The 25141-nt window shown below is 40.1% G+C and overlaps 1 protein-coding gene across 1 annotated transcript in view; it reads right to left on the bottom strand.

Annotated features, from left to right (window-relative positions):
* Positions 1-480: 480 nt before the first annotated feature.
* MCU (mitochondrial calcium uniporter) overlaps positions 481-25141 on the bottom strand; it is a 120006-nt gene continuing 95345 nt past the window's right edge. The window contains exons 2-8 of the mRNA XM_088475744.1: positions 18165-18234; positions 13243-13413; positions 12572-12676; positions 9148-9308; positions 5736-5939; positions 4602-4718; positions 481-2899 (exon numbers count right to left, since the gene is read on the bottom strand). Coding sequence (XP_088331870.1) covers positions 2819-2899; positions 4602-4718; positions 5736-5939; positions 9148-9308; positions 12572-12676; positions 13243-13413; positions 18165-18234 — 909 coding nt within the window. The 3' untranslated portion in view covers positions 481-2818. The remainder of the gene's footprint in view (positions 2900-4601; positions 4719-5735; positions 5940-9147; positions 9309-12571; positions 12677-13242; positions 13414-18164; positions 18235-25141) is intronic.

The raw sequence follows: 25141 nt of genomic DNA on the forward strand, positions 1-25141 counted from the left end.
CTCACCCCACCTTCTCCCTATAGCAGTGTTGGCTAACCTTGACACTCCAGCTGTTATGGAACTACATAACCCAGCATGCACTGCTACAGTTTTGCTATTAGGGCATGCTAAAACTGTGGCAGGGCATGCTGGGATATATAGTTCCACAACAGCTGGAGTGTCAAGGTTAGCCAACATTGCCCTATAGTGTTCCCCTGCTCCCCGCTTCATGCCTCTCTTTCCTCATGGATCATGTGTTTTTATAACCAGAAATATAAAACATGTATCATTTATTTTAAGGCATGTTATTTCAACTAAATAAAAGGATTGAAATTGTGAACACTGGAGGGCAGGGAGGATTGGATTAAACCCTGTCCATTGGCACCTAAAGAGGACGAAGAATCATACTAACAAGTTCAATGATAAGTTGATTAAAAGGGAAAATCAAAAAACGTAAAACTGCTGCCACCCTCAACAAAGTATAAACTTACAACTTTATTTGAAAAATTTAATAAGTGTTTATTGTTGCAGAATTACATTTTTTTTCTTTTATACATATTTCATAAATGTTACAGGATTTTACACATCTATATTTTGCTTATTTATAGGACATTCCTCCATGCTCCAAACCTCCCCGCACACCCCCCTCCCACCCACCACCCTTTAGAGACAATTCCTGTTCATTTCCAACTGTACAGACATGATTAGACCATGTGTTGCTGGAAAGGCCTCAGTGGGTATGTGCTCCCAGCTCCTTCAGCAGCAGAAGTGCAAATGGTAAAAGAAAAGCTTTAGCTTGTGTTAGTGTTAAAAGGAGAATTGCCTGTTCAAGATCATAGTCATCCAAGCAGAAGCATAATTATAGGGGCTACACATTGGGCATCACAACTGAGTGTTGTTTAAATAGCTTTAAATGGATCTTAAACTTACGTTTAATATCCTATGCATTACATTTTTCATAAGGATCATAAGGTGACGACTGTCAATCTTGCCAATTCCACGTCAGCTGTTCCCACCCCACATATTAAAGAGGTTGACAAACATGACAGTATTACATCTAGAGTGCCAGGAAATGGACAATCATCATGATCTCTGGAAAGCAGTTACTGTGTTCTGTAGCCTATGTTCTGCATGGATCTACAATTCTGAAAAAGTACAGGACAAAGACTAGAAAGAAACTGACAATTATGGAAAAAAGGAATCAATCCACCTGAGAGGAGGGACATAGATTGGGCAGTTACTTAAGACTGCGAGAGTTGGCAGCAGCTGCCAGCTATGTTCCATGTGGACATGAGTTAGGCTGGCATGGAGTCCTTGGTAACTTAACTGCCAGCTAGGTTATTTAATACATGAAGAGAACAGGTACTCTCCTCTCTATTTCAATATATGCAAGGCACCAGTCATCTGGCTTCACTCCTTTAGTTCTGTAATCCTATCCCTGAAGTAGGAGCCTTTCACAGTGGGGAGTCCTTAAATAAAAATTAAAAAAGTAAAAAATAAAAAAAATAATAAAATAGTCTCTACGGACTTGTAGCCGGAAACAAACTTATTACCCACCATGCCAACACCAACAAGAGACTGCACCGTTTTGATATTGAAAGTCTGTGGAAGAGCAGCTTATTCCAAAGGAAAAATAAAAAGTTAAAGAAAACCCCTGAAATCTTTGGAACAAAGATAGAGGCGATATCTCAGTCGTTTCCACTCTCTAATCCTGCAGTGACTGATATGGTACATAAAACATAGCTGGATGTTGCGTGTTTCATCCAGGACGTTGCTGTGTTTCTAATAACAGGACACCAGCCAGAAGATGTAGTCTTTATGATTACAATTGATGTTCATGATGTCAGAATGAGGTGGTAACTGTTCATATTCACGCAACACTACCCCACTGAGCCACCAACCAAGAGTGCAGGGACATGGGAACATCTCCCTCCCAAAAAAGAACAAACATAAAAAACTATTCATGCATTTGAGCCCCTGAAATATATATAGCCAAGGCAGTGGGAGGGAGAAGGACAGGGGACATTTAGAAAGTGATTACGAGAAAAATCACGTGCGGTTTCTTAAGATGCATAGCAAAAAGTTTCACTGTGTTTGGGACTTGGATTAAAATTGAGTGTTGCATCTAAACACAGACAGGCATATGCACAAGCCTGGAGTTTCACGACAGGAAGGCGCAAGAACGCCTCAACATCATTGCAACAACTAATGCTTCAAGACTGGAGACGAGTGTTATGCTGAGGTTCCACCTGGTACATCCGATCCAACGCTCTTCCAAATGGCATTAATTGTGCACTAGGTTACTGGCGTGTCTCCAGCAGCTCGGTAAACCATTAAACCAATGTGTTTTATAGGCACTCTGCCACATCCTAAACACCATAAAATTAGGGTGGAAAAAAAGAAAATTCTCAAAAGACAAAAATGTAAACTTAATTGTTTCGGAACCCTCATCCATGTATGTATCATTCATTTTCACTCACTGACAACTAAAATAGATATGATTTGAATAAGAAATCTTCCAAGCCCTTAGAGGAGAGGCTTTTAACCATGGCAAGGCCCCAAGCTTTGATTCAATTCCATTATTAATCTTGTCTTTAAGATTGTTTTTTTATCTTTTTAAGCTGTTAAAACAAAATAAAATGAAAAAAACCCATCAAAACACTTATGGAAGGAACACAAAAAATGAAGAAAAAAAATAAAAAATAAAAAATAAAAATATATGGAGGGAAAAATGATCACCTATCCCAATACCACATCCCAGCTATCACCTATAACGCTTTTTATTCAAAGGCAAGAGATATCCACAGGTCTCGCTGGGGATTTAAGAGCTACACAATAATCAATCTTTGTCATCATCAATTTGTCGGATTGGGAGATGCATCTGCAGGGGATCACGCAGTCTTTTAAGGTCCAACTCAGCCTGGAAATAAAACAGAAAGTTACATGTTTGTATAGGCGAAACAATTGGAACCACAAATAAAAGTGGTTTCCCACAATGCATCTTGGAATTTTATTTGGCTTCATACATTGTGTAAATTACTTTTTCAATAGAGGTGTATAGTTAAAGTAAAGGTAGACAACACTCCCATGAGCATACAATGTGTCTTTCTAGACAAAGAACCCCATAATGCACATTTAGGAGGCTTATATAGTGAGGGAGGCACAAAATGGGATTTCCAATTACCCGTGGCATTAAATGGTGGAAACCACACAATCCATTGTAGGTGCAGGCAAGTAACAGCGATCTTACATATGAGCATTATTTAAAGATCTCTCTTCTTTATTCCGTTTCTTAGTATCTGAGAGAAGACAGAAGCTCACAAAGAGAACATTGATGTTTATGTAGAGGCAATGAAAAGTGTCTATGACATGAGGTAAAGCAGAACACGGTCTATTCCTCCCCATCCCTGCATCCAGCCACATGCACTGCAATCTCTCAATGGAGATCAACCATCACTGTGTGCTTCTGTATTCCCTACGTTTTACTGTCATAAACAGAAGGGACAGTTATAAAATGATACTTATGTGCACATAGTATAAGACAGTCACCTTGGGCTGCCTCCCATATCAACATATGGAAAACATTCATTTTACTTTTGTTGAAGTATAGGCTCAAGACAAGAGAATGGTGCAGTAGGAGCAAGTGAAAGTACTCTAATAGGAGAACTTATAATAGCTGCCTTTGGGCTGTTCTGCGTTCCGAATGAATGGATCAGCTGCATGGGCATAATGTACTAAATGAAGGTGCGCTGACAGGACAGATGTATATAACTGATTTAACGAGCAGCTCACACAGCAGATACTGCTCATGCTAAACAATGTATACAAGGGAAAAGAAGTGGAGCTCATTTGCCCAGTTAGTTTGAGCCACGGACTTTTTGTACACCACTCCCACGGGAGGCACGCCAGCCGGTCAATACATCACGGCATCCCACTACCTCCCACCATATCTCGGCTGCTTATTGCCGGTGAGGACTTAGCCCCACACTGAGATCAACAGGAGGTACACCCAACGGCTTCCACATACAGCCGCAACTCACCATCACCTCCAGCCCATGTTACGCTGTTGAAGTCAGCCCGGCAAGTGTACAATGCCAGGTTCCCGTCGGGAACGGATCCCGGTGTTCTACCAGGTACTGGACTTTCTTCTACCACACAGGGCATCGTTTGGACGGCAATTTACAGGTGACTAATCATCTCCCTTATGAGGTCATACCCATGCACTTTTCCCTCACAAACTATTCATACTTAGAGGAATATTTACTCATTCAGGAGTGGATATTTATTCATTACAACTTCGGTGAACCACCTTGATTAAGTGATCCATTTATGGTCCTTAATTATTTGAATTGTAGTTCATTGGTTTATCTACATTACTGTGGCTCATGTTATTATCGGTCTTACCTATTTTCATAAAATCTTTTTATGTATTAGCGTGGTCATCTGTTTTATCCAGCGCATGGGCATAAGTTCAGTGAATAAAATGTCTTCCTCAAATGTGTTTTTGGGGGGTTTGAATCGAACATTGCTCTGGCAGGTGGAATACAACAGGGGCTGTAGACCAAAGTTTTATTTACACAAAAACACTAAGGAACCAGAATCAAAGTATTTTTAAAGCATACCTGAGCAACAGCATCCTTGAGCCGATTGTATTCTAGAAAATCAAAACTCGTTTTTTTGGACGTTTTATGGAAAAAATTTAAGAACTGCCTGTCAGTGGCATCTGGATAAATATATTCCTGTAGAAAGAAAAATATGTTTGGTTTACATTAAAAAGAAAACTACTATAAGAAAAACTTGTTATTTAATTGTGCAGGTTCCATCATTTACAGGGATAACTTCTGTGTACTCTACTGGCGGAATGGTTTATACAAAGTTGGCCAGAATCCGGTTGCAAGTGCTCCAACATTAAAGTAAATGTGAGTATTCCTTCAAATGCAGAGCTGTACGTATCTTGTGATGCGCCTGTCCCTTAGTAAGTATCGAAAAGTCCTGTCACTTTTGGGGAAATCAGCCTCTCACCCCCCCCCCCCAAAAAAAAAGATGGTCTGACATGGGGGATCACTGTGGGCACCCCCAAATTGGCCTGCTAAAAGGTATTTGAGGCTTTTAAATGGTCCCGATAGGTGCTTTTATGCATCTTTTTCACCCCAAAAAAACGAAACCACTTTTTTTGGGGATGTCCTATGGTACTTTAACATTTTTTTTTACACATTACTTTTAGGGAACATTATAGGGCTGCACGATACTTTTTAAAGTCTGCATCCCAAAACCCCAATTCTGCATTTTTTTCGCCACCTATTCATACTGTAGCTGAAAAGTTATCCCCAGTTTTTGCCAAAGACTTTCCGCACCTGCGAAAAGTCTTTGGAATTGATTATGGGGAAAAGTCAAAATGGCAAAAATTACGTCATCAGCGATAAATTATCACCGATAACCCGTTTTCGCAGCCTAATTGAATATGGCCCATGGTGAGAAAACATCCAAAATACGTTTCGCACACAGGCGTACATTGAACTCTACATCAGGCACACTGTGTGTGCATCTAAACAAAGTACAAGTAATGTTAGATCTTTGCACTGTAGTGTTATTCTGAAAATATAAATTTAAAACGTAGATATGTGCATGTTGCAACAAGCCTCTCATTGGGTCACAAGCACTTTTATAGAAAACATTAATGTATTGTTTCATCTGACGTTGACAATATATAGCAATTTCCAGTGTTTTGACAAGTTATTAAAAGGTACATTGCTCACCTTGCCCGTTAGTAAAAAATACCCATACATTCCAATGACACCGCCGTAAGTGATAAAGTAGGTAACCGGCTCCATGATATCCCAAGAGTACTCCCACCACGTCAGACGGGCGAGGACGCCAAACTGTACAGACATGTAAGCTAAGACACACCACTGGACAAACCTGGTCTTCTTTGCTGCTCTCTGAGCAATCTGAATCCTAACCTGGTAAGTAAAACATTGGTCAACAGTGTATCTGCTGATAAGAACCAACATTCTACATATTTATCTTAAAAAGAAAAAAAAACATGAAAAAAAAACAAAAACGCACACACAAATGTAGACAAAAAAACCCATTAAAAATGGACACGTGCTACCAGTGTACATACTGTGCTTGTGACTTCAGGTTTTAAAATACTTACAACCACTACCCTCCATACTATTCTGACAATTAGCACTCTAAACCAGTGGTTCCCACACTGGGAGCCGTGGCACCCTGGGGTGCCTCAGGGCACTTGCAGTGGTGCCCCGGATTGGTGGTCCAGTACCAAATAAAATGATTTTAGCCAGTGTAATAAGCAAAAGCAATGCGAATGATTGCCAATAAAAAAATGTGGACAAAAAGCAGTGCAGTCCTGTAAACCACCACATAATGGACCCTAAGGGTGACATATATAAGCACAATATACTTCATTTTCTCCCAGGGGTGTCTTGTAAAAAATGCTGATACTCTAGGGTGCTGTGACTTGAAAAAATTTGGGAACCACTGCTCTAAACAAAAGTCATATTCAGGCTGCTTTAAAACAATGACAAGAATCACTCGTAGTTAAGCGAGAGAAAAACAGCTATGTTCTGTATGTAACATCATCTACTGCTAATCTTTGGTATTAGAAGCCTCTATGTGCCTGTATAAGGTATGAAATGGATACCTTCTTGTGTCACATCATTTAGTGCTAAATAGGAGATAGGCTTTGAAGGGAGAAATTTTTGAGAAAAGCATCTATTAAAATTAACCTTCCGTGAACCAGGTGGAAAAAAAAAAATCAACATGGAGAACCATGTGGGGTCTCACACACTTAGGCATTTGTAGTCGCTGTGCTGGCATACGCCGCACTAAGCCACCGTCACTATGCAAAATGTCAACGTCACAACTCCAGCTACACAAAACTGCAACTTGCGCGCAGTATTTTTTAAAAAAAAGTTATAGGAGTTTAAATCATACTGGGGTATGATAGACCTCACCTAGTTCACCAAAGATTAAACCAGCATGGATGAGGGTTCCTGGGAAGGAGTGAGGGGAATTTTATAATGTTAACGAGGTATAGGCACATTTTGTTTTAGACATGTTTGTCATATATGTGATCATTTGTAATGCACAGTTGAAATTGAGACCACCACACGTATTGCAAGCCAAATATGTTGCATGGTCCTTGCAGTTCTATTGTAGCCTTACGTACTCTCTTATATTATTATATACCAGAGGTTCCCAAACACGGTCCTAAAGGCTCCCCAACAGTTCAGGTTTTGGAGATATCCATGGCTGAGGTAGTATTTAAGTCACCTCTACACAACCATGGATATCTCTAAAACCTGAACTGTTGGTGAGCCCTGAGGGCCGCATTTGGGAACCTCTGCTAAATACTGCAGGGTGTTGCACTCGCTTTTGGCCCCAAAGTTTTTCTTATTAACTTTTAAAGTAATTGATGGAATTTAGTGAAATGTGACACAGACATACCTTGGTGTATGAGAAACATGAGGAAGTCATAGCAAGTGTTGAAAGTGGTCTCCAGTAGCAACCAGACCAGCTGATCATGCATGCACGAAGTGGAGGCCAGCTGTTCCCACCCTAGTCAGCAGTATAGTCCAAAATTCAAATAGGGGAGACATGTCAACTGCCAGTGAGGAGGCCAGTGAGGATGATAGTTAGTGTGGTTCCCTAACTTAAATTTTGGACTGCGCTGCAGCCCCACCGCTGGAGCTGCCACTGCTAGTCATTAGGTATTGCTGCCTCTGACAGTGATGTTATGTACGGAGGCATCTACATTTAGTATATATAATAAAAGTTATATTTTAATTTAATTTGGTCTTTGTGCACCACAGTACACAAGCCTTTGTCTTCATTTGCTTTGTAGTCAGTAGGTATTCCTGCTTCTGTGTTGTGTACTGAGGCGTCCACATCATCATCATGTCTGTGTGTTACCTGCTGATACGAACCTTTGCAGTACGTCTGGACAGTAAATATAAGTCGTTCAGCTGTGTACCGGTTCAGCACATACAGTAGCACACAGATACGAGGTGGGGCTGAGTCAAACTTCACTAAATTACGTCAATTGCTTTAAAAGTTATATGAAAAACTTTGGGGCCAATAGAGGAGTAAAACACCCTGTACTCCCCTGCAGATAACATTCTGTCTATGTACAGAGTATCCATGACAGGAAAATTGATCCATTCTATGAATCTTGCAAGCAGCATTTGTACAGAGTGAGTTTGTGTGACATGAGCTTGTTGCTTACGTGATTTTAATCCACACTTTTGTTACTTCCATGCAGCAAAATACAAAGTAAATATACGGTATAAGCAGAGAATACTGCTAGGGCTGAAATAAATGTGGAAATAAAGGTGTTGGGACATTAGAGCTGGCACAAAAGACTAACAAAAATAAAAAACATGATATATATTTTTAAATGAAAGTCTCTCATACAGATGTGTACACCTATCCTCCAAATCACGCCAAACAGCTCCATTTAAGATGCCACGGACTTTGCGATTTAAGACGTGGTAAAATGACTAATCCTAAGCACCTAGTACACTGTAAGCAAAAAAAAAAATAAGGAAAGAGTAAGAAAATGGAGGAAAAAATTTACAAGAGTAGAAAAAAAAGCAAGAGACAGGTCCGATACGAGTGACCAGTGCCATGCATCGTTATGCATAATCGGCAACTTTATTCCCAAGTACATTGAAAACTACAGGTAAAGTAAAGAAAGTTGCAAAATTGAGTAAAGTAGCAAAATTAAGGAAAAAGTATGTAGCACGGGAATCGCTATCTGTGGGTCGCACCATATGGCGCAAAAAGGATAAGCGTATGAAGTATCTGTACTTGTCTCTAAAACTGTACAGGTTTGTAGGGATAGTATAGTGTTTTAATTATTCATAACCTGTACTAAGTACAAGTATACTTATGCCTCAGATCTTATGTCTGAGTTTGCCATGATATATTAATCAGGCAACTTAGATTTGTTACAAATGTCTCCTAACCGACTAGTCCGCATTTGTCAGGGATTAGCCAATTGGATAACAAAAAAAATTACTTAAAACTCATGTCTTCTGACTGGGTTGTAATAATCTACGTATTTGAGATTTTTCGAAGCCACAAGACTGCAGAAAGGGGAGACCAGCAAAACATCCTTGGAGTCCGTATCTGAAATCTATGTACCTTCTCAAGTGGTTCTAGCTGTTCCCGCAGGACCTCTAGACGGCCATACAGCTCTCTCTCTTTGTTGAGCTGGTGCTCGTCAACGCGAATAGAAGTGTACAACTGCTGTACAAGAGCCTTTAGGTCATTCATGGTCGTTGCATCTTCGTGGCATAAAAGGTCTTAACATACAAAAAAACAAAATACAAATGTGGTTTACATAAAGAGCCAAAAGCAACAGACTTACATAGACATGCAATAACTTCCAAGTAAAAATGTTTAAGACTATAAAAGTAGTATTGATCAATTTTACATACCAAGCTTCATCAAGTACAGATGTGTCCTCATACAACTAGCCTGGCACGAGCGAGTCACCAGGTCCCGTGGAATGCCTAGCGTCTTTACCACATCTTTTTTGCCCGAAATTGCGTCTTAGTCACAATTGACAAACTGCTTCATGAGACTGCTGATTAAATTGATACTGTATGTGACACTTGTATATCCATGTGCGTTTGAGTTTGTATACGAAACACAATGGAACTTGCCATGATAAATCTGCGACCGCTGCATCGTACCACTTTGTATACAGACTCAGTCACACACAGACATACAAGTGTTGCATATGAAATTCATCAGTGCAGTCTTGGGAAGCGGTTTGTTGCATCACATTGTGACAGACATTATTGTGGTGAAAGACGCTCAGTGCAAAGGAGCCGCATGGGATCTGGTGCGACTGCAGCAATAGTGTAGGAGGACACATCTGTACAGAAATGAGTGCAAGGAGCTACCCCAATGAAATAATAAAGGCAATAGCTTAAAAGTCCATAACATGTATATAATAGAACAAAGGAACAGTTTGTATAAAACCAAATCTGGCAAAAATAACCAGCTAAAAGCTTAAAACACATAGAAAACCATAAAAAAACCCCATTTAAAATAGCAATAAAAGAGTACATTTACTAAACAGTGGCTTTCACTTGCAGAAGTAAAATCTGATCATTATATATTTGAACATAAGGAAATGTATTCCTAAAGACATTTATACATGCTAAATACAGCACTAGTATTCATTTAAAATGAGCTACTTCATATTCTGTTTTTCTTTAGTGTCCTTACTCTTTGTAATTGGAGATTGTATCCTATGGTAATTAAGAAGTTATAAAAAGTTTCTGGTGTATAAGAGAAGGAAATGCCAATGAAGAGCTCTAGGATGATGACCAACAATCGGTAAACAACCCAATATCTAATTTGTAAACAGTTACTAAAACCAAATACTGTTTTTGCTATCTAATGAGCAGCCCCCACCTCCATACCCACACACTATTAATGTTGGTACATCCCAATACTAAATGCCATGTTTAACATTTGATTTTTTTTTTAAAAACATTAATATGTTCAAATATATATATGGCTTATAAGAATAAGATCTGGTTTTATTTATGCAAGCCAAAGTAATATACATTTATTACATGCCACATTAAAGATGGTAATTATAAAAAAAAAAAAAAAGACTCATGATCATCTTTATTGAGGCATTACATCACAAAAGCATTCCATTTAAATAAGGGTTTGTACCCTTTTTACATCAACTGTAACTGTATTTGGCCATTTTACTTAAAATGTTTATTTGTTGTACATTTAAGATGATTGCTGGCAATTTTAGGATTGCTCGGCCCTTTAGAGACAGAGATTGTCCAGTTATGCATCTGAAATCAAATTTAGGTCAACAAATTCATGAAAAAGGGGAGGATCCGGTACTTTTATTGTATTTATTTAGAAGTAAACAGACACTCAAAGGTCTATTATTAAAACACAAGCAGAGAATTGTTGAATTTATGCTGATTATTCTCAGAATAACTGAAGGGATTGAGGTACATATAAATATTGCTACTCCGACTGTCGATCATTTCAGCACACTTAGATGACATAATGATGAGCCGACGGATCCAGGGATGTCATTTATACTGGAGATTCAACTTTATCATTTAAGAAATACTTGCTTTGAAATTGGATATATTAAATTACTTTAAATAGATGCGTGCTTTATAAAAATAAGCTATTTGTTTGATTGTATGAATAATTTTGTAACTGAATGTACTGATAGCTGTGGGACAACACAGCTGCAACCTAATTAGGGAGATTGCCTCTGAATTTAAACAAAGTATGAATGAGATTTCATTTCTCCTAAAAAGACTCAATTAGAGACGAAACGCACCAAAGGTATTAATTAGGAGCATCGCTCCAGTGACTGTGAACCATGAGCGATTGCCATCAGACGGCTTTTGCAGCGGAGTCAACTTATTGCTTACACACTGGGACTGCAGAGCAGCACGGACTAAATAAGGTGGCCACCTATCATTTGGGGTACTTCTACATTAATAACTATTGGGGATTGGACAAGCATTTTAAACCTGTATTGAACAGGAGAAGAGGTCTGAGCTGCTTGAATATATGTGAATGCTATTATTACTCCCTGAACCTTTGACACATACATTCTCTGTATTCAGGACGACTACATTTTAGGGCAAAATTCTGGGATTGCTGATACCAGAAAAATATGTAAAAGGTAAACACTGGAAAGATTGCAGCAAAATAAAATATATATATATATATATATATATATATATATATTTTTTTTTTTTTTCTCTGGTTTTCCCCAGCTAATGAATGTGCAATAAAAAGCTATTTTAATGTCGTCAAAAGAATTCACTATAAGTCCCCCATATAAGATATAAAGATATGGGCAGAATGAAAGAGAAGTGAAACTGAAACATTAAATGGGTATGGTGAGAGGAGCAATCCACCTTCGGTGGCAAGTTAAGGTGGCCATACACAGCACGATATACGTGCCGATCCGACAGATCTGCACGACATAGGTGCTATATCGTGCAGTGTATGGGCACGATATCGTACCTGATATCGTGCTGCGCGTTCCCGCGGGGTCGTACATCGCATACCCAGGTCTTCCTGCAAAACCATCTGACCTAGGATGCGATGTACGATCCCATTCAAATGGTGGAGGGGGGAGCCGGCATATCATGCGGTCTGCGGGGACCGCACGAATGCCGGCAGTGACAGCACGATCAGTCTGCTGACGGATCGGCAGTCGCAATACAAGGTGCATCGCACCGTGTATGGCCAGCATTACAGTGCGAGAGCCAGAGGAGTCTGAGTAGGACACCGTGATGTCAAAAGGACAGAGTACAATGATGCACTTGTGTTCCTGAACGGTTATATTATTGACTTCCGAATTTAAGGTAGAAAAGGTATTTAAACACAATAAAAATCGCCAAGATTCAGCTAACGCTACGAAACCTTTACCAAGCAGAAGAGGGGCTAACGGTGGGACTACACACATGGTGGCAAGGCCACTTAGGCATCTGTATGTTCAGCTACAATGCTCTGCAAACATGCTCAGACACAGCTTAGACACCTATAACCGTACCTCGCCTTGGTGGTCGCACATCGTATGTTTTATCGTTAATGGACAATTTGAAGTCATCTAATAGAAGAACTTCTATCCCTGTGGAAGATGATACACGGGATCCATCTGCAAAGAAGAAAACAAGAGTAATGCTATAGCATAGATCACTTAATATTCATAAAAAATTAAATAGACTTTACCTCACCTAATTTTGCAGGATAAAGGGGATCGGTATGAAATACCGCCGGACCTCAAATCCCAACGCTGGAAGACAGCCCCCCCACCCCTACATGCAGACTGTCTTCGCCCGGCTTACCGTCGTTCGGTATGCTGGCCATCTGGCTCCCGGCGTAGGTTTAATGACAGTTGTCAGGATTTCGACGCCTGTCATTAGTACCTTGCCGGGATTTGACAGTCGGGAAGCCGGCGGTCAGCATTTCGCCCGTCGGCATCCTGGCTGCCTCCCGAGAGAAAGTTATGAATGTTTTCCTGTAACTATTAGGTGTGTGTTTTTCCTACTCTTTATGTCAGCATTTCACCTGACGTCACTTTGTATGGGATGCCAATAAAAGGTTGTCGGATGTCAGCGGTAGGTGTACAGCACGCAGACTAATCCTCTGCATAGAAATGGTGGCGGACATGTACTGCACCTAGGTGAAATGTACAGGCCAAGTCTGGCTTGGTATACAGACCTGTGGAGTAAATAGCCACCCGGTCTATTCCTCGGTCTTCTGCCTGGAGCTGCTGCAGAAATACTCCGACTGAATCTGAAATAGGCTTTAGAGTGAATCGGCATTTCTCCTGCCGGGACGGGAGGTTAATGGTTATCACAGGCAATCCGTTTTGGTAAACCACAGTCACATCTAGCAAGGTGAGGAAAAAACAGGAGGAGATTTTAAGCATGTCCATAACCCAATGCATTACTATACTGTCAGATAAAATAAAAGTGAACAAATCGTGTACTGGATGGATTTACTTGCTGACCTGAGTACATAGTTTTGCATTTAAACTCTTTGATTGCACAATTAATCATTGCCCCCTGACTAACATCTTCCCATTTTCCTCAAAGCTACAAAATTACAGATTACCCTTTCAACTAACCAACTCCTTTACCTAAACATTCCTCAATTCAGGTTTTGCACAGCACAAACTTCAAATCAAGAAATGAATTTAGTTTTTTCCTTTTAGATCTCAATTATACATTTGGCACTGTTGTCCACATACACCTAGCCTCCTTGCACGTTAAACAGCCCTTCTAGTTGCGCCATGACTCGGTAGCGCCATGCCATGATGTGACTCGATAGCGCCAAATGAGTTTTTTGTGCAATCTTTACCTTCAAATGAGTCTTATTCACACAGTGTGAATAGAACGCACAGGCAGCTTCTGCTGATTAAAATGATATGCGGCATGCCTATGTGCTGTGTGCGACTGCGGGTGTACCTGCATGTGAAATGCTAAGTTACAGTGTCACAGCTGCTGACACTAAAGTAGCAATTTAAGACAAAAAATTGCATGAAAAGATGCTCAGCGTTACAGAGTCACACGGCACTCACGTGTTACGTGTATATGGACACATCTGTAACTTGTATGCAGATGTTCTCTAAGTTTAATTTGCCCACTCCTAAACTCTTATTTTGTATTGGCCTATAACAGACTTTCTGCCATCTACTCATTAACGGCATCTAAAAGTACACACAGAGGAAACTGAGCATACTGTATTCTAAACTTGTACCAATCTCAAAGCTATGCAGCTTACACAACAGCTTCAGAATAAGTCTCTACAACACACACAAGCTATTGGTCAATGCCCTAATGCCAACCTCCTACTCTAAGATATGCAAATACCATGAATGTGCTTTCTGCAAACGAACGTTCATAGTGGTTCCCGAAAGATTTACATTCCACCATAACTCACTAGTCATCACTGTCACTCTCCACTCAGTCTTCCCATAACTTTGACAAGCTAACCTTTGCCTCAAATCCTTCCATAACACTGGCACACGTACATTTGGCACTTCACGCATACTCTTCTAATCACGCTGCACTCCCCTTACTAGCTCACCATCTACAGAAGTCTCTAGTCTACTATTTGGGTCTCCAGAATCTGTACAGTGCTCACTGCCTTACTTCTATAAAAGAAGCCTATGCCACTACTCAATAGATTTGTCTGCCACTTACTGCAAACATCGTTTTCCACTAAAATGTATTTTGTGTTCCGCTTACTGTTAAACTCATTTGGACACTGTTGGAAGGTACTAACCACTGCATACCAGAAATACACCACAAGACTTGCTGTCTTAGAGATTCTCTGACACAGTAGGCTAACCATCACAATTTGGCCCTTGTCAAAGTCACTCCTTATGCTTGCACCAAGTCACTTCCATGGTGTATCTGCCAGCCCCCCAGTCCCCCCCCAGACAACTAGCCAATGGGAGGGCGGACAGACAAAGCAAGTAGGCCGGTAACTGCTCTGCCCGCGCCTGTGATACACGCCTCTGATGTCACCGTTCCTACAGACTCCCGGTAATATGAAGAAGCATTTACATGCACAGTTATAGGCTTGAGCTATCCTGCTCCCCTCTGCTAGTTTTTGACTGCACTGCAGCCCTATCGTTACAACCGCCACTGTATTTGACTGTTAGAAGATGAAGATTCTCACATGTTAGATAAAATCGGACTACTACTACCTGACTCTTCCTCACTGACCACCCCCCGTAGTGAGAGTGCAACCTGTCCTCTGAGTTACCTGGTTGATCAAAGATTAAGCCATGCATATGTAAATACATAGTCACATTACAGTGCAACTATGAATAGCTCATTAAATAAGTTTCTTTTACTACTATTACTTTAGTAGGACTTCATACCAAGAGCAACAGCAGAGAATGCAACATGACAAGAGAGGGGTCATGGTAAGTCAGTTGGCTACTTCTTAAAAAACAAATAAATAGCCACAAACGGGAGCTTATGCCAAAAGCGTCGTCCTCCCAATTGCTATTTCCATGGAAATCACTATAGAAAAAACCAGGAAGGTAAGTTTAAACGATCAACAATAGGCCAGCTCAAACTACTTGTACACAATGAGGAGAAATCTCAATCTATTATCACAGCAACCCAATACCTTACTCGAACAATATATATTCCCATCCGACTTCAACACATGGTTGCTGTGAGAAGTGAGTCAGTGAGGATAATTGCTTTTCTACAGCCCAGTGACAATGGATTAGTTGGAAAATGATGCATCGCACTGTACACGGGCACGGTCTTATCACCTGGTACATTTTCTTCAGTCAGTAGGAGAGACAATACAGAGAAACACAGACAAAGAAACCTCAGCGGAATTCCTCATCCAGCCTCTGATGACTAAAGGAGTTTTCTAAACTGTCCTTTAGGTAAATGACACCAGACTATAAAAATTAACACAAATGATAAAGAAGAAAAAAACCACCATAAAATCCCTGACTCTGGAAAGGACCGATACACTAACAATGGAACGGGTCTACATGCAGAAATGTCTGATATATGTAGAAATGTCAGGTGCGTTAAATAACCAATAGCATTCCTGACAGAAAGTTTTCTTGTTATACATAAAACAAAAACTACGTTACAGACTGGTACATATAATCAACATTTCAGACATATAAACTAAGTGCCAACACCAAATCTAGTGAACAATCCTCTATATTGAATATAGGGTGTTGAGAAAATAAAGTGAAATACAAAACATCTTAGGTTCTGTTATGCTATGGACCCAGCCCACCTGATGAGGTAAAAGTTTATCATTAACTTAAAACACACCGTATAATAAATAACTCACTTTTTGGGGGGGGGGGGGGGGGGGGTAGTGGAGAAACCTCTACTGTAGCTATCATTTTATCTGTCAGAGTCTATAAAGTGGTAGTTAAAAGCAGATTGGTTGGTATTCTCCACTTTATTGCTCTCAAAAGGTTTGATAATCTCCCCTTGGGTTTAATAAGTCAGATATTGTAGCTAAAGAAATGCTGTTCAATTTCTGAATTTTCCCTCCATTATACACAATGCCATAGGTTCTCAGGTCATGGCATGTGTTCCCCTGTGGGCAAGTAAGAACACTAAGGTAACAATAAAAAGTGGTGGGGGTGGGGCACTGGAGGATGAATAATGTAGGGATGAGGAGTTTATGTTGGGCCAATTATTTTTTATTCATGTAATTAAATGTAACGTGTAGCCTTTCTGGAAGTTGGAGGGCAGTAAACAGGGTCCTGGAAGTGTATCTGGATGTCAACCACTGGCGTAGATAATGGAGGCGGAAAAGGCATAGATAGCGGCAAAATGATTGAGCTTTGTAGTCCTGTTTGACTTTACCCTTCAGCTCTGAGGGTGACACAATAAGCAGCATATATACTGCACTAATCTAAAATGGAGATCACTCAGTTGCACGAGAAAGGACAATAAAGTCAGTAAGTAAAAAGGGCATGAATGTAGCCTTCACCTAAGGGACTGGGATTACATTCCTAAGGAAATTGTTCCAACATGCATTCAAATCGCCTTCCACATACATAGCATTGCTTCTGTGGGGAAATAGAAAATACCTAGCAGTGCTTAGGATGCCGGTTGCTAGCTATTATGGTCAGCATTGTTTAAGGATCATCTGGGTCAAGGTTTCAACGTGCCGCCTTAGCTAAACAAAGGTCATGTTCAATATCTGCTTGCACCTCCCATAATAATCTATGCATTATCTGTCATCATAGCCAGTTGTGGTGGGGAAGGAGAGATTAAATTTAGCTGCACAATGTAAGTGCCCTAATGGAAGGAATTCTGATGCCAGGACAAATGTTTTGAGAATTCATCCAATATAGATACCAAACACCAGATCAGAACATGTCTATAAAGATCTATTAATATTCTACTAAATATTGTTTTGTCCCAATAAATAACACTTATTACATATAAACCACAGATGCACAGCTGTAAATAGCCACTTAAGATCTGTACACTTATCCTCAACCTTGTGCAAGCCGTCTCATCAAATTTAAATATGGACAAAAATAAATATACGGATTTTAAAAAGAGCAAAAACAAAACAAAATCTCAGACAGGAACATACTCAGGTGAAGAGGTCCCCCTGATGCTAAAACAGCTTTACACAAAAGAGGCCATGAAAACACTTGAAAAGTATATGTTCCAAGATTTTACTGGAACTTGGATATTTGGTGACAACACAATAGTTTGCACTGTAAACCAACTGCTCCAATAGGATGACTTTTGCATATAAACAGCGATGATTATCAATTATTTTCTAAAAGGCAACTAGTATCAGGTTTAGTGCTTGTTAACATCTATCTGCCACTAGTGCCTTTTCCAGCCACTAATGCCTAAGAAGAGCAATTAGTTTATGGGCTTGTTCCCATCATTGTGTTCTAAAGTTTTGCTGCATTTTATCAGTACAATAGACTTTATATTCGTAAAAAAGCAACTTATGAAAACGTGTAAAAAACATTTGAAACATGTTTAAATAAACATAAAAAAAAACCAAGTGTTTTTCTAACTTTTTATTTTACACTACATGTAAAAATTAGCCCTTTAGGTTACATTTGTTTTGATTGCTTTTGTGCAAATAGCAATAAATCTACTCACCATCAGGGGGCGATGCTGCACTGCAAAATGCTACTTTTTGGCTCAGCCATGTAGGAAGTCTCTGGTGCACCTGGAAAATATTAACACATTTATCATTAAACACTGGAGGTGTTGTTACCCAGCAGCGAAGATTCTTCTTTATTAGGGCACAGACTGTAAAAATAAATTTCATGAATGCCATGGGGCAAATGCAATGGCCTGACTAGGATCAGACTCTGATTTTACCAAGTAAAAAAGCTGCATGTATGTCTATCTCAGCATAATGCATGGGATATCCTCAGTTTATGCATCCAATAATGGATTAAAATCCCTTATACCTACAGCCACTCTAGGTATCAGCAACCGCTCATTACCTCATTCCTTACACCTTTTTAAAAACTTTCAAGATCCATGTGTCCACAATTTCTTGAAGTCAGCGAAATGTTATAACTTAATACAATTAGAATTATTTAATAACCATTCAAATGCACATTTGAGAAACATGTCAATAGGAAGCTACACCCGTTGACCATTTCTGCTCTGTTGGTGCCATAAATATAGCTTATTTGTTTATTTAAACTATAATAACAGTAATCGAGTTAAACTGTTATTACAAAATAGATCATGCAGCCAGTACTACAAAGGATGTACAGGCTTCAATACACATGGCAGATATGTACCCTGACCTGTCTTACAGTCCCCTCGCGCCAAAGTAAACTAAATATTTTAAGATCTTCAGATAAACGCATTCTTAATCCCAATGATGGTCATTTCAGAGACAAAAGTGCAGAGACCTAATAAAAATGACCATTCTCTTAATTTCAGCAACACGTCATTTAATTGGCTGAACTGATCTCTATAAATCCTCAAACAGCCGTGTCTGGAATTTAGCGACATTAAAATGTGGAGCCACCCTGCACAGCGTGTCATTTATAAATACACACACACGTGTGTGTGTGTGTTTGCAGAAATTTGTCAAAATTGCAAAGCCCTCACCCACTCCTCTCCTATTTACATCTCTGACCTCATCTCCCTCCACACTCCTGTCCGCTCATTGTTCAACAAATGCACGCCGCCTCTCATGTCAAATCATTACTTCCTCCCACTCTTGCCTCCAATATTTTGCCCGTGCTGCTCCCCCCACCTTTGGAACCCCCTCCATCTACCCACCAGACTCTCTACAATCCTTCAAATGGGCTCTCAAGACCCACTATTTCATCAAAGCCTTCCAGCTCTCATCCTACCCTGCTACTCCATGCTCCTTCCTCCCTGCCTACCCCATCTATGTCATGTCTGTTTGTCTGCCCCTCCCAATTAGAATGTAAGCTCTTACGAGTAGGGCCCTCTACCCTCTTGTGCTTCTCCTTACTTTCATCTACTCCTCACTCACCACTAGAGCGCCTAACACTTGGTTGCTTATGCTCTGTTGCTTATTTGGGTGTTATGGTCGCTAATGTAGCAATGTATATTATCCATGTCCTCGTCCTGCATTGTATTGTACTGTAAGTCACTGCTGGTCACTTATTTGTTTTTTATGTACAGTGTAAGGTGCTGGAGAACACTTGTGGCGCCATATAAAATAATAATAATAATAATTTGTCCAAAAGTCCAAACAGGTGTATGTTATTTACACCCATAAATCTGCATGTATATAAAAGGAAATAGCACATTCATCTAAATATAACAGAGAAAATGGAAAACGCAGAGTTGCGTTCAAGATTTGTGGCTCTGAAATATATATTTATTGCATGTGCCTTCCTTTTAATACGGAGACCTAGGATTCTGATTTTCACAGACAGTTTGCAGAAAATCAGAGGAACCACTGTCAGATTCACCAGCTCACTGCACGTCTGATGTGTAACCAACTCCATTGCATCAGGTTGCTATGGAAGTTGAGACTGAGCTTGAAGGGAAAGCCCTACATGTATGCTACAGTGCTTTCACCAGTGAGGGAACAGCACTTGTTATAGCATGCAGAGACAATGACTCATCAACACGTTCATCAGACATTTAGATCACAATGATATTTATGGGAAGCAGATTAGGAGTAAAGCAGACTTTGAAAGGACTTACACATGTAAAGTACCAGCTGCTGATTTATTTATTTTTTTTGTAGAGATATACAGCAGTTATCATTACATTCCCCTGAACAGATTTTATTGGATCTGTGGCTCAGGTGTCATCTAGAGGTGACTGGTGGTGTGCTGACCAGAGCATGAAGAGAGGTCATCATAGATTACTGATCTGTGGTAATGGTAAACATGCACAAGATGGACATTAAATGTTTCCAATATTCAATAGAAATTATCAATGCTTTTACCATAGACCATGGCTAAAATGACAAATAAACCTTGGACCAGGAAGGTGATCAGAGATCCTGAAAGGGATAGTTACTCTGTGCTGGACTGACCCTAGGACTCCAATGCACCTACATTATTACTGATAGGAATGGCTTACACAGCTGACAATATCAAAAGGAATTAAACAAGCCAAAATGCTTGGGACTTAGGCCCCGTACACACTGGACAATTTATATGAATGATAACCATCGTTGAATGACATATTATTCAAATCGTCCAGTGTCTATGAACGATACGCGCTCCTGCAGGTCGTTAACGATATCCCCAGTCATCTGTACATGCAGCTCAATCTGGGGATATCGTTAACGATGCGATGCTGCCGAATGCAGCATGGCCCTGCTCCTCTCCCCCCTAAAATAAAAGTAACATTACATTTGTAGGGTTGCCCTATATGTCCCTTATGACTTGTGAGACTCACCCACTGATTACACAGCTCACCAGACGTACTCACAATGACTATTATTTGAGGCCTGGTGAAGGGTTTCTTACTACAACAGGCTTCTCATTTTTTTTGCTTTTCACATCTTTGTATAACAGATCTTTCCGAGCACCTGATCATCACATATTAGAGATTACATTCCTCCATCACAGAGGCGGCCTATAGCCACAACACATGTTATCATCCATTATAGTTATCATCATATCTAACCTGTGAAGATCTTAATATGAGGCATCAAACAATACAAGGAGTAAACAGGTAGCAATGCAGCACATCACTCAGAATATAGCCTCTCCCTCCCCCATGCCGGATAATAGGAATTAGCTATAAAATTATACAGTACAATCATAGGACAGAACTGGCCTTCACAAAACCGTATCCATTGCCTCTGAAGATCGGTACTCTGTATTGACTTGAGTTTCATTCATCAAGCCTTGAATGCTGTAAAAATGGTAATGAATACCACAGAAGGGAAACCAGATATAAAGCTGTAGTACAGGTATACACACACCCACCACCAGTACTAATACAGATGTGACCTCATAACACTACAGTCATGCAAAGCAGCCTTTCTCGGTGCACCAGGTCTCATTTGACTAGGCTTGCGCTAAGCGTAATTCGCCCAAAAAATGCATCTTAGTTGCACACGAATGCCCAAACCACTTCAGATTGATTTTATATGGGACACTTGTAAATCTGTGTCTGACCGAGTCTGAACCTGTATACGATGTGCTACGATGCTGCGGCTTTTTTCCCACACCAAGGTCAGTTGGGCTTTGTAGGCGGATTCAACTGCACACAGATGTACAATTGCAGCATATCAAATAATCAGTGCAGTCCCGTGAAGAAGTTTTATCTAATCAGTTTGCGACTACAAAGCTGTTTTAGACAAAAAAGTTGCTTGACACAAGCAGAGGCGCATGAGACCTGGCGACACACTCACGCTGCATGGTGTAATGAGGACACATCTGTATATTTCACTTTATCCTTGGCACATGATGAAATGTACACACAGATAATGCATTCTATCATTTAATACAAGCCTTACCTATTTTTCTCACTAGTATGCAACTAAATCAAGCTGCATCAGGAAAATAAAATCGGCACTTGAGTTTATCTAAGCCTTTTCCGTGTGTACAAGCACATTTGTACACTTTTCCTACAGCCTAGTGTATTATGCACCTCAGCTTTCACATACAATTTCATCGTAGAAACTATTAACAGTGTGAATGCTGCAGGGATTGCTGAAATTGATGCTAGGGAAGGCAAAGCTAAGCGAATCCAGCTCAGAAAGTTGGTGCATCTACTCCATTCACTTACAATACAATTTTTTGGGACTGTAGCATAAAAGCGTGTTTAATATGCTTTGAAAATACTTCATAAGCCTGCATACAAAAGGCCCAACAAAAAACAATGATCACTGCTGTGCCCATATATTCTCTTTCTTTAAAATGAGCCACTTATATAAAAACAAAAAGCATTTCATCAAAGCAAAATAAAGTAAACTATTCCAGCTATGGGGAGATCATATAAAGTAATGCTGTGTGTGTGTGTATGCATAAGGAATGTACTCCAGCAGTCCCTGGCTTGTACAGACTGGTTTATACAAAGGATGATTGTCAATGCTTTATTTCATACATGCACATATGTTCTGAAACATATTATATACAAGACATAGGGCCTGATTAAGAGATGTACGATAATGTCGCTGCACCTGCGAATTTGTAGATGTTCCCACATACATCTTACTTCCTAGTGCGTTAAACAGCTCTTCCAGCACGCCATGCCAGGGCGTGGCTCTGTAGCATTGTGCGTCTTTCCGTGCACCTTTTCTTTTTACTTTCAAATGCATCTTATTTGCAAAGTGATGCGAATAGATATTTTAATCAGCAGAAGATGCTTGTGCTATGTGGCATGCCTATATTCTGTGCGCCACTGCAGGTGTATCTGCATGTGATATGCTACGTTACAGTGTCACAGCCGCCGACACCGTAACGCATACAGATACACCCGCAGTCACACAGAATATAGACATGCCGCATAGCATTTTAATCAGCAGAAGATGCTTGTGCTATGTGGCATGCCTATATTCTGTGCGCCACTGCAGGTGTATCTGCATGTGATATGCTACGTTACAGTGTCACAGCCGCCGACACCGTAATGCATACAGATACACCCGCAGTCACACAGAATATAGACATGCTGCATAGCATTTTAATCAGCAGAAGATGCTTGTGCTATGTGGCATGCCTATATTCTGTGCGTAGTATAAATCCTCTTATTTTTATTTACTTTCTTGTTGTGGTCTCATTTTCGTACATTATGGATATCTTGGCAATCTAATTAAAGTACTGCCTATTTCTGGGGGCAAATCAATTAGAAGCGAATTCTGCGTTTTTTTTTTTTAAGTGTGATAATTTTTACATAAAGTTAGCACAATTGTGTGTGTGAGGTGTGGGGAGGAACGGGACTATTTCACTCTAAAACCTGAGTAATATTGCTGGTGATATAAATCACCTATTTTTGCTTGCACTACAGGGGTAGTGATCGATTTGAATCTGGAGGGGTCAGACTATAGTTCAGATAATCAAGTAAATATCCCAAAAAGGTTTAATGTTTTCAGAGACTAAAATAAAGCACATGGCGGAAATGGTGTCGTCTTCCCCCAGTCACCACTTCTTTAATGCATAATACAGCCGAGTATATTTTAACGCTGGGCAGGCATAGTGGTGTGGTGAATAGTTGAAACAGGCTGATTTTGCCAAGTTAAGGGTAGATGTATGTAGGTAATTGGTGTATTACATAGAATACAATGTATACTATATTCATCTCAATAGAAGATTTACAAAACAATAGTAGTACATGAATAATATCCTATGTAAATGGTGTTGGCTGCTGTATAAAATATATTAGCAACAAGTGTCAAGAGAAGGCACAGAAAATGCAGATCTGTCAGGTTATCAAGGTGTTATTATGACAACTTCCAGAACACTAGAACAAATTATTCCCACATATGTAGCTCACACAGGACACTAAGTGCACATGAACGCAAGAGAGTGAAAACATCATTTACTAGCAGGTTTTTGTGCTAAATTGCATGTTGAATTGTCCCCTTAGAGATCAGAAGCAAAACCTTCTGTCGTCCATAAAAAACAAAAAAAAAAACCTAAAAGTTTCTTAAATTCATATGAAGTATTACTGCTGCCACAGCGCACACCACCATCAAATACTGAACATTTCCCTGTTTACGGCTTTCATATTCCGGCATCTGTACAGAAAACAAGTCTAAACATCTAAACAAAAACAGCCGATTTATATAAACTAAACATGGAGTTGTAAATCCAATCACAACACTGCTCAAATGAAGTAATATATACAGGAAATAGGATTACAGAACCTACTAAACAGAAATTACTTTCTAATTCCAGTGTCTGAAACACACTGGCTTCTAACAGCTGCCCCATGGGGATTGATGGGGAACTTCTGTGGATCAGGTGAGGTTGCTGTACACAAAACTAGCAGCAGAACGCAGTGTTATTTAGTTTTTACAAACAGATTAAAAAGTATGGATCAATAAATATAAGTCCCTCCAATATATAACAGTGGCGGGCCTCATGGGACCTTCAGAGTCTTCATCTGTGGTCCGGCGCTCCTTCCTGCCTCATGTTGTTATAGCTTGTGACACTTATTTTCTAACGATAAAATACCTGCTGAAATGTTATCAGAGAAAGATGTCCCTTTATTTTACTAAATGTATTGCATTAAGTTTTTACGGAGATTAAAGGGGATGCAGTCAGGATGCCGACGTTCGAAATGCCATCCGCCGGCTTCCCGACTGTTTAATCACGGCAGGGGTCTAATGACAGGCGTCAAAATACCGCCTGTCATTTCACCTGCGCCGAACGAAAGTAAGCCGGGCGTGTACAGCCGTGCGCAGGGGGGAGGGAGGGGCATTAGGTTAGGGGCTTCCGGGGGGAACTTAGGGTTAGGCACCCCTAAGGGAGGGTTAGTGTTACATAGTCTACTTGCCGATCGGGATTTGGATGCCTGCCGGTTTTCTGCTGTCGGGATTTGAAGCGCTGGGCGTACGTCCGGCAGTCATTCATACCGATCCTATTTTTGAATGGAATGTTTTTTTGGCCCCATTTATCAAAGAGCAGTACTGATAAGAGGCTGTGTCTGTAATAGCTAGCCGTCAT

The sequence above is a fragment of the Taudactylus pleione genome, unplaced genomic scaffold (genome assembly GCF_031769625.1).
Source record: "Taudactylus pleione unplaced genomic scaffold, aTauple2 ptg000016l, whole genome shotgun sequence".
In the NCBI taxonomy this organism is placed as follows: Eukaryota; Metazoa; Chordata; class Amphibia; order Anura; family Myobatrachidae; genus Taudactylus; species Taudactylus pleione.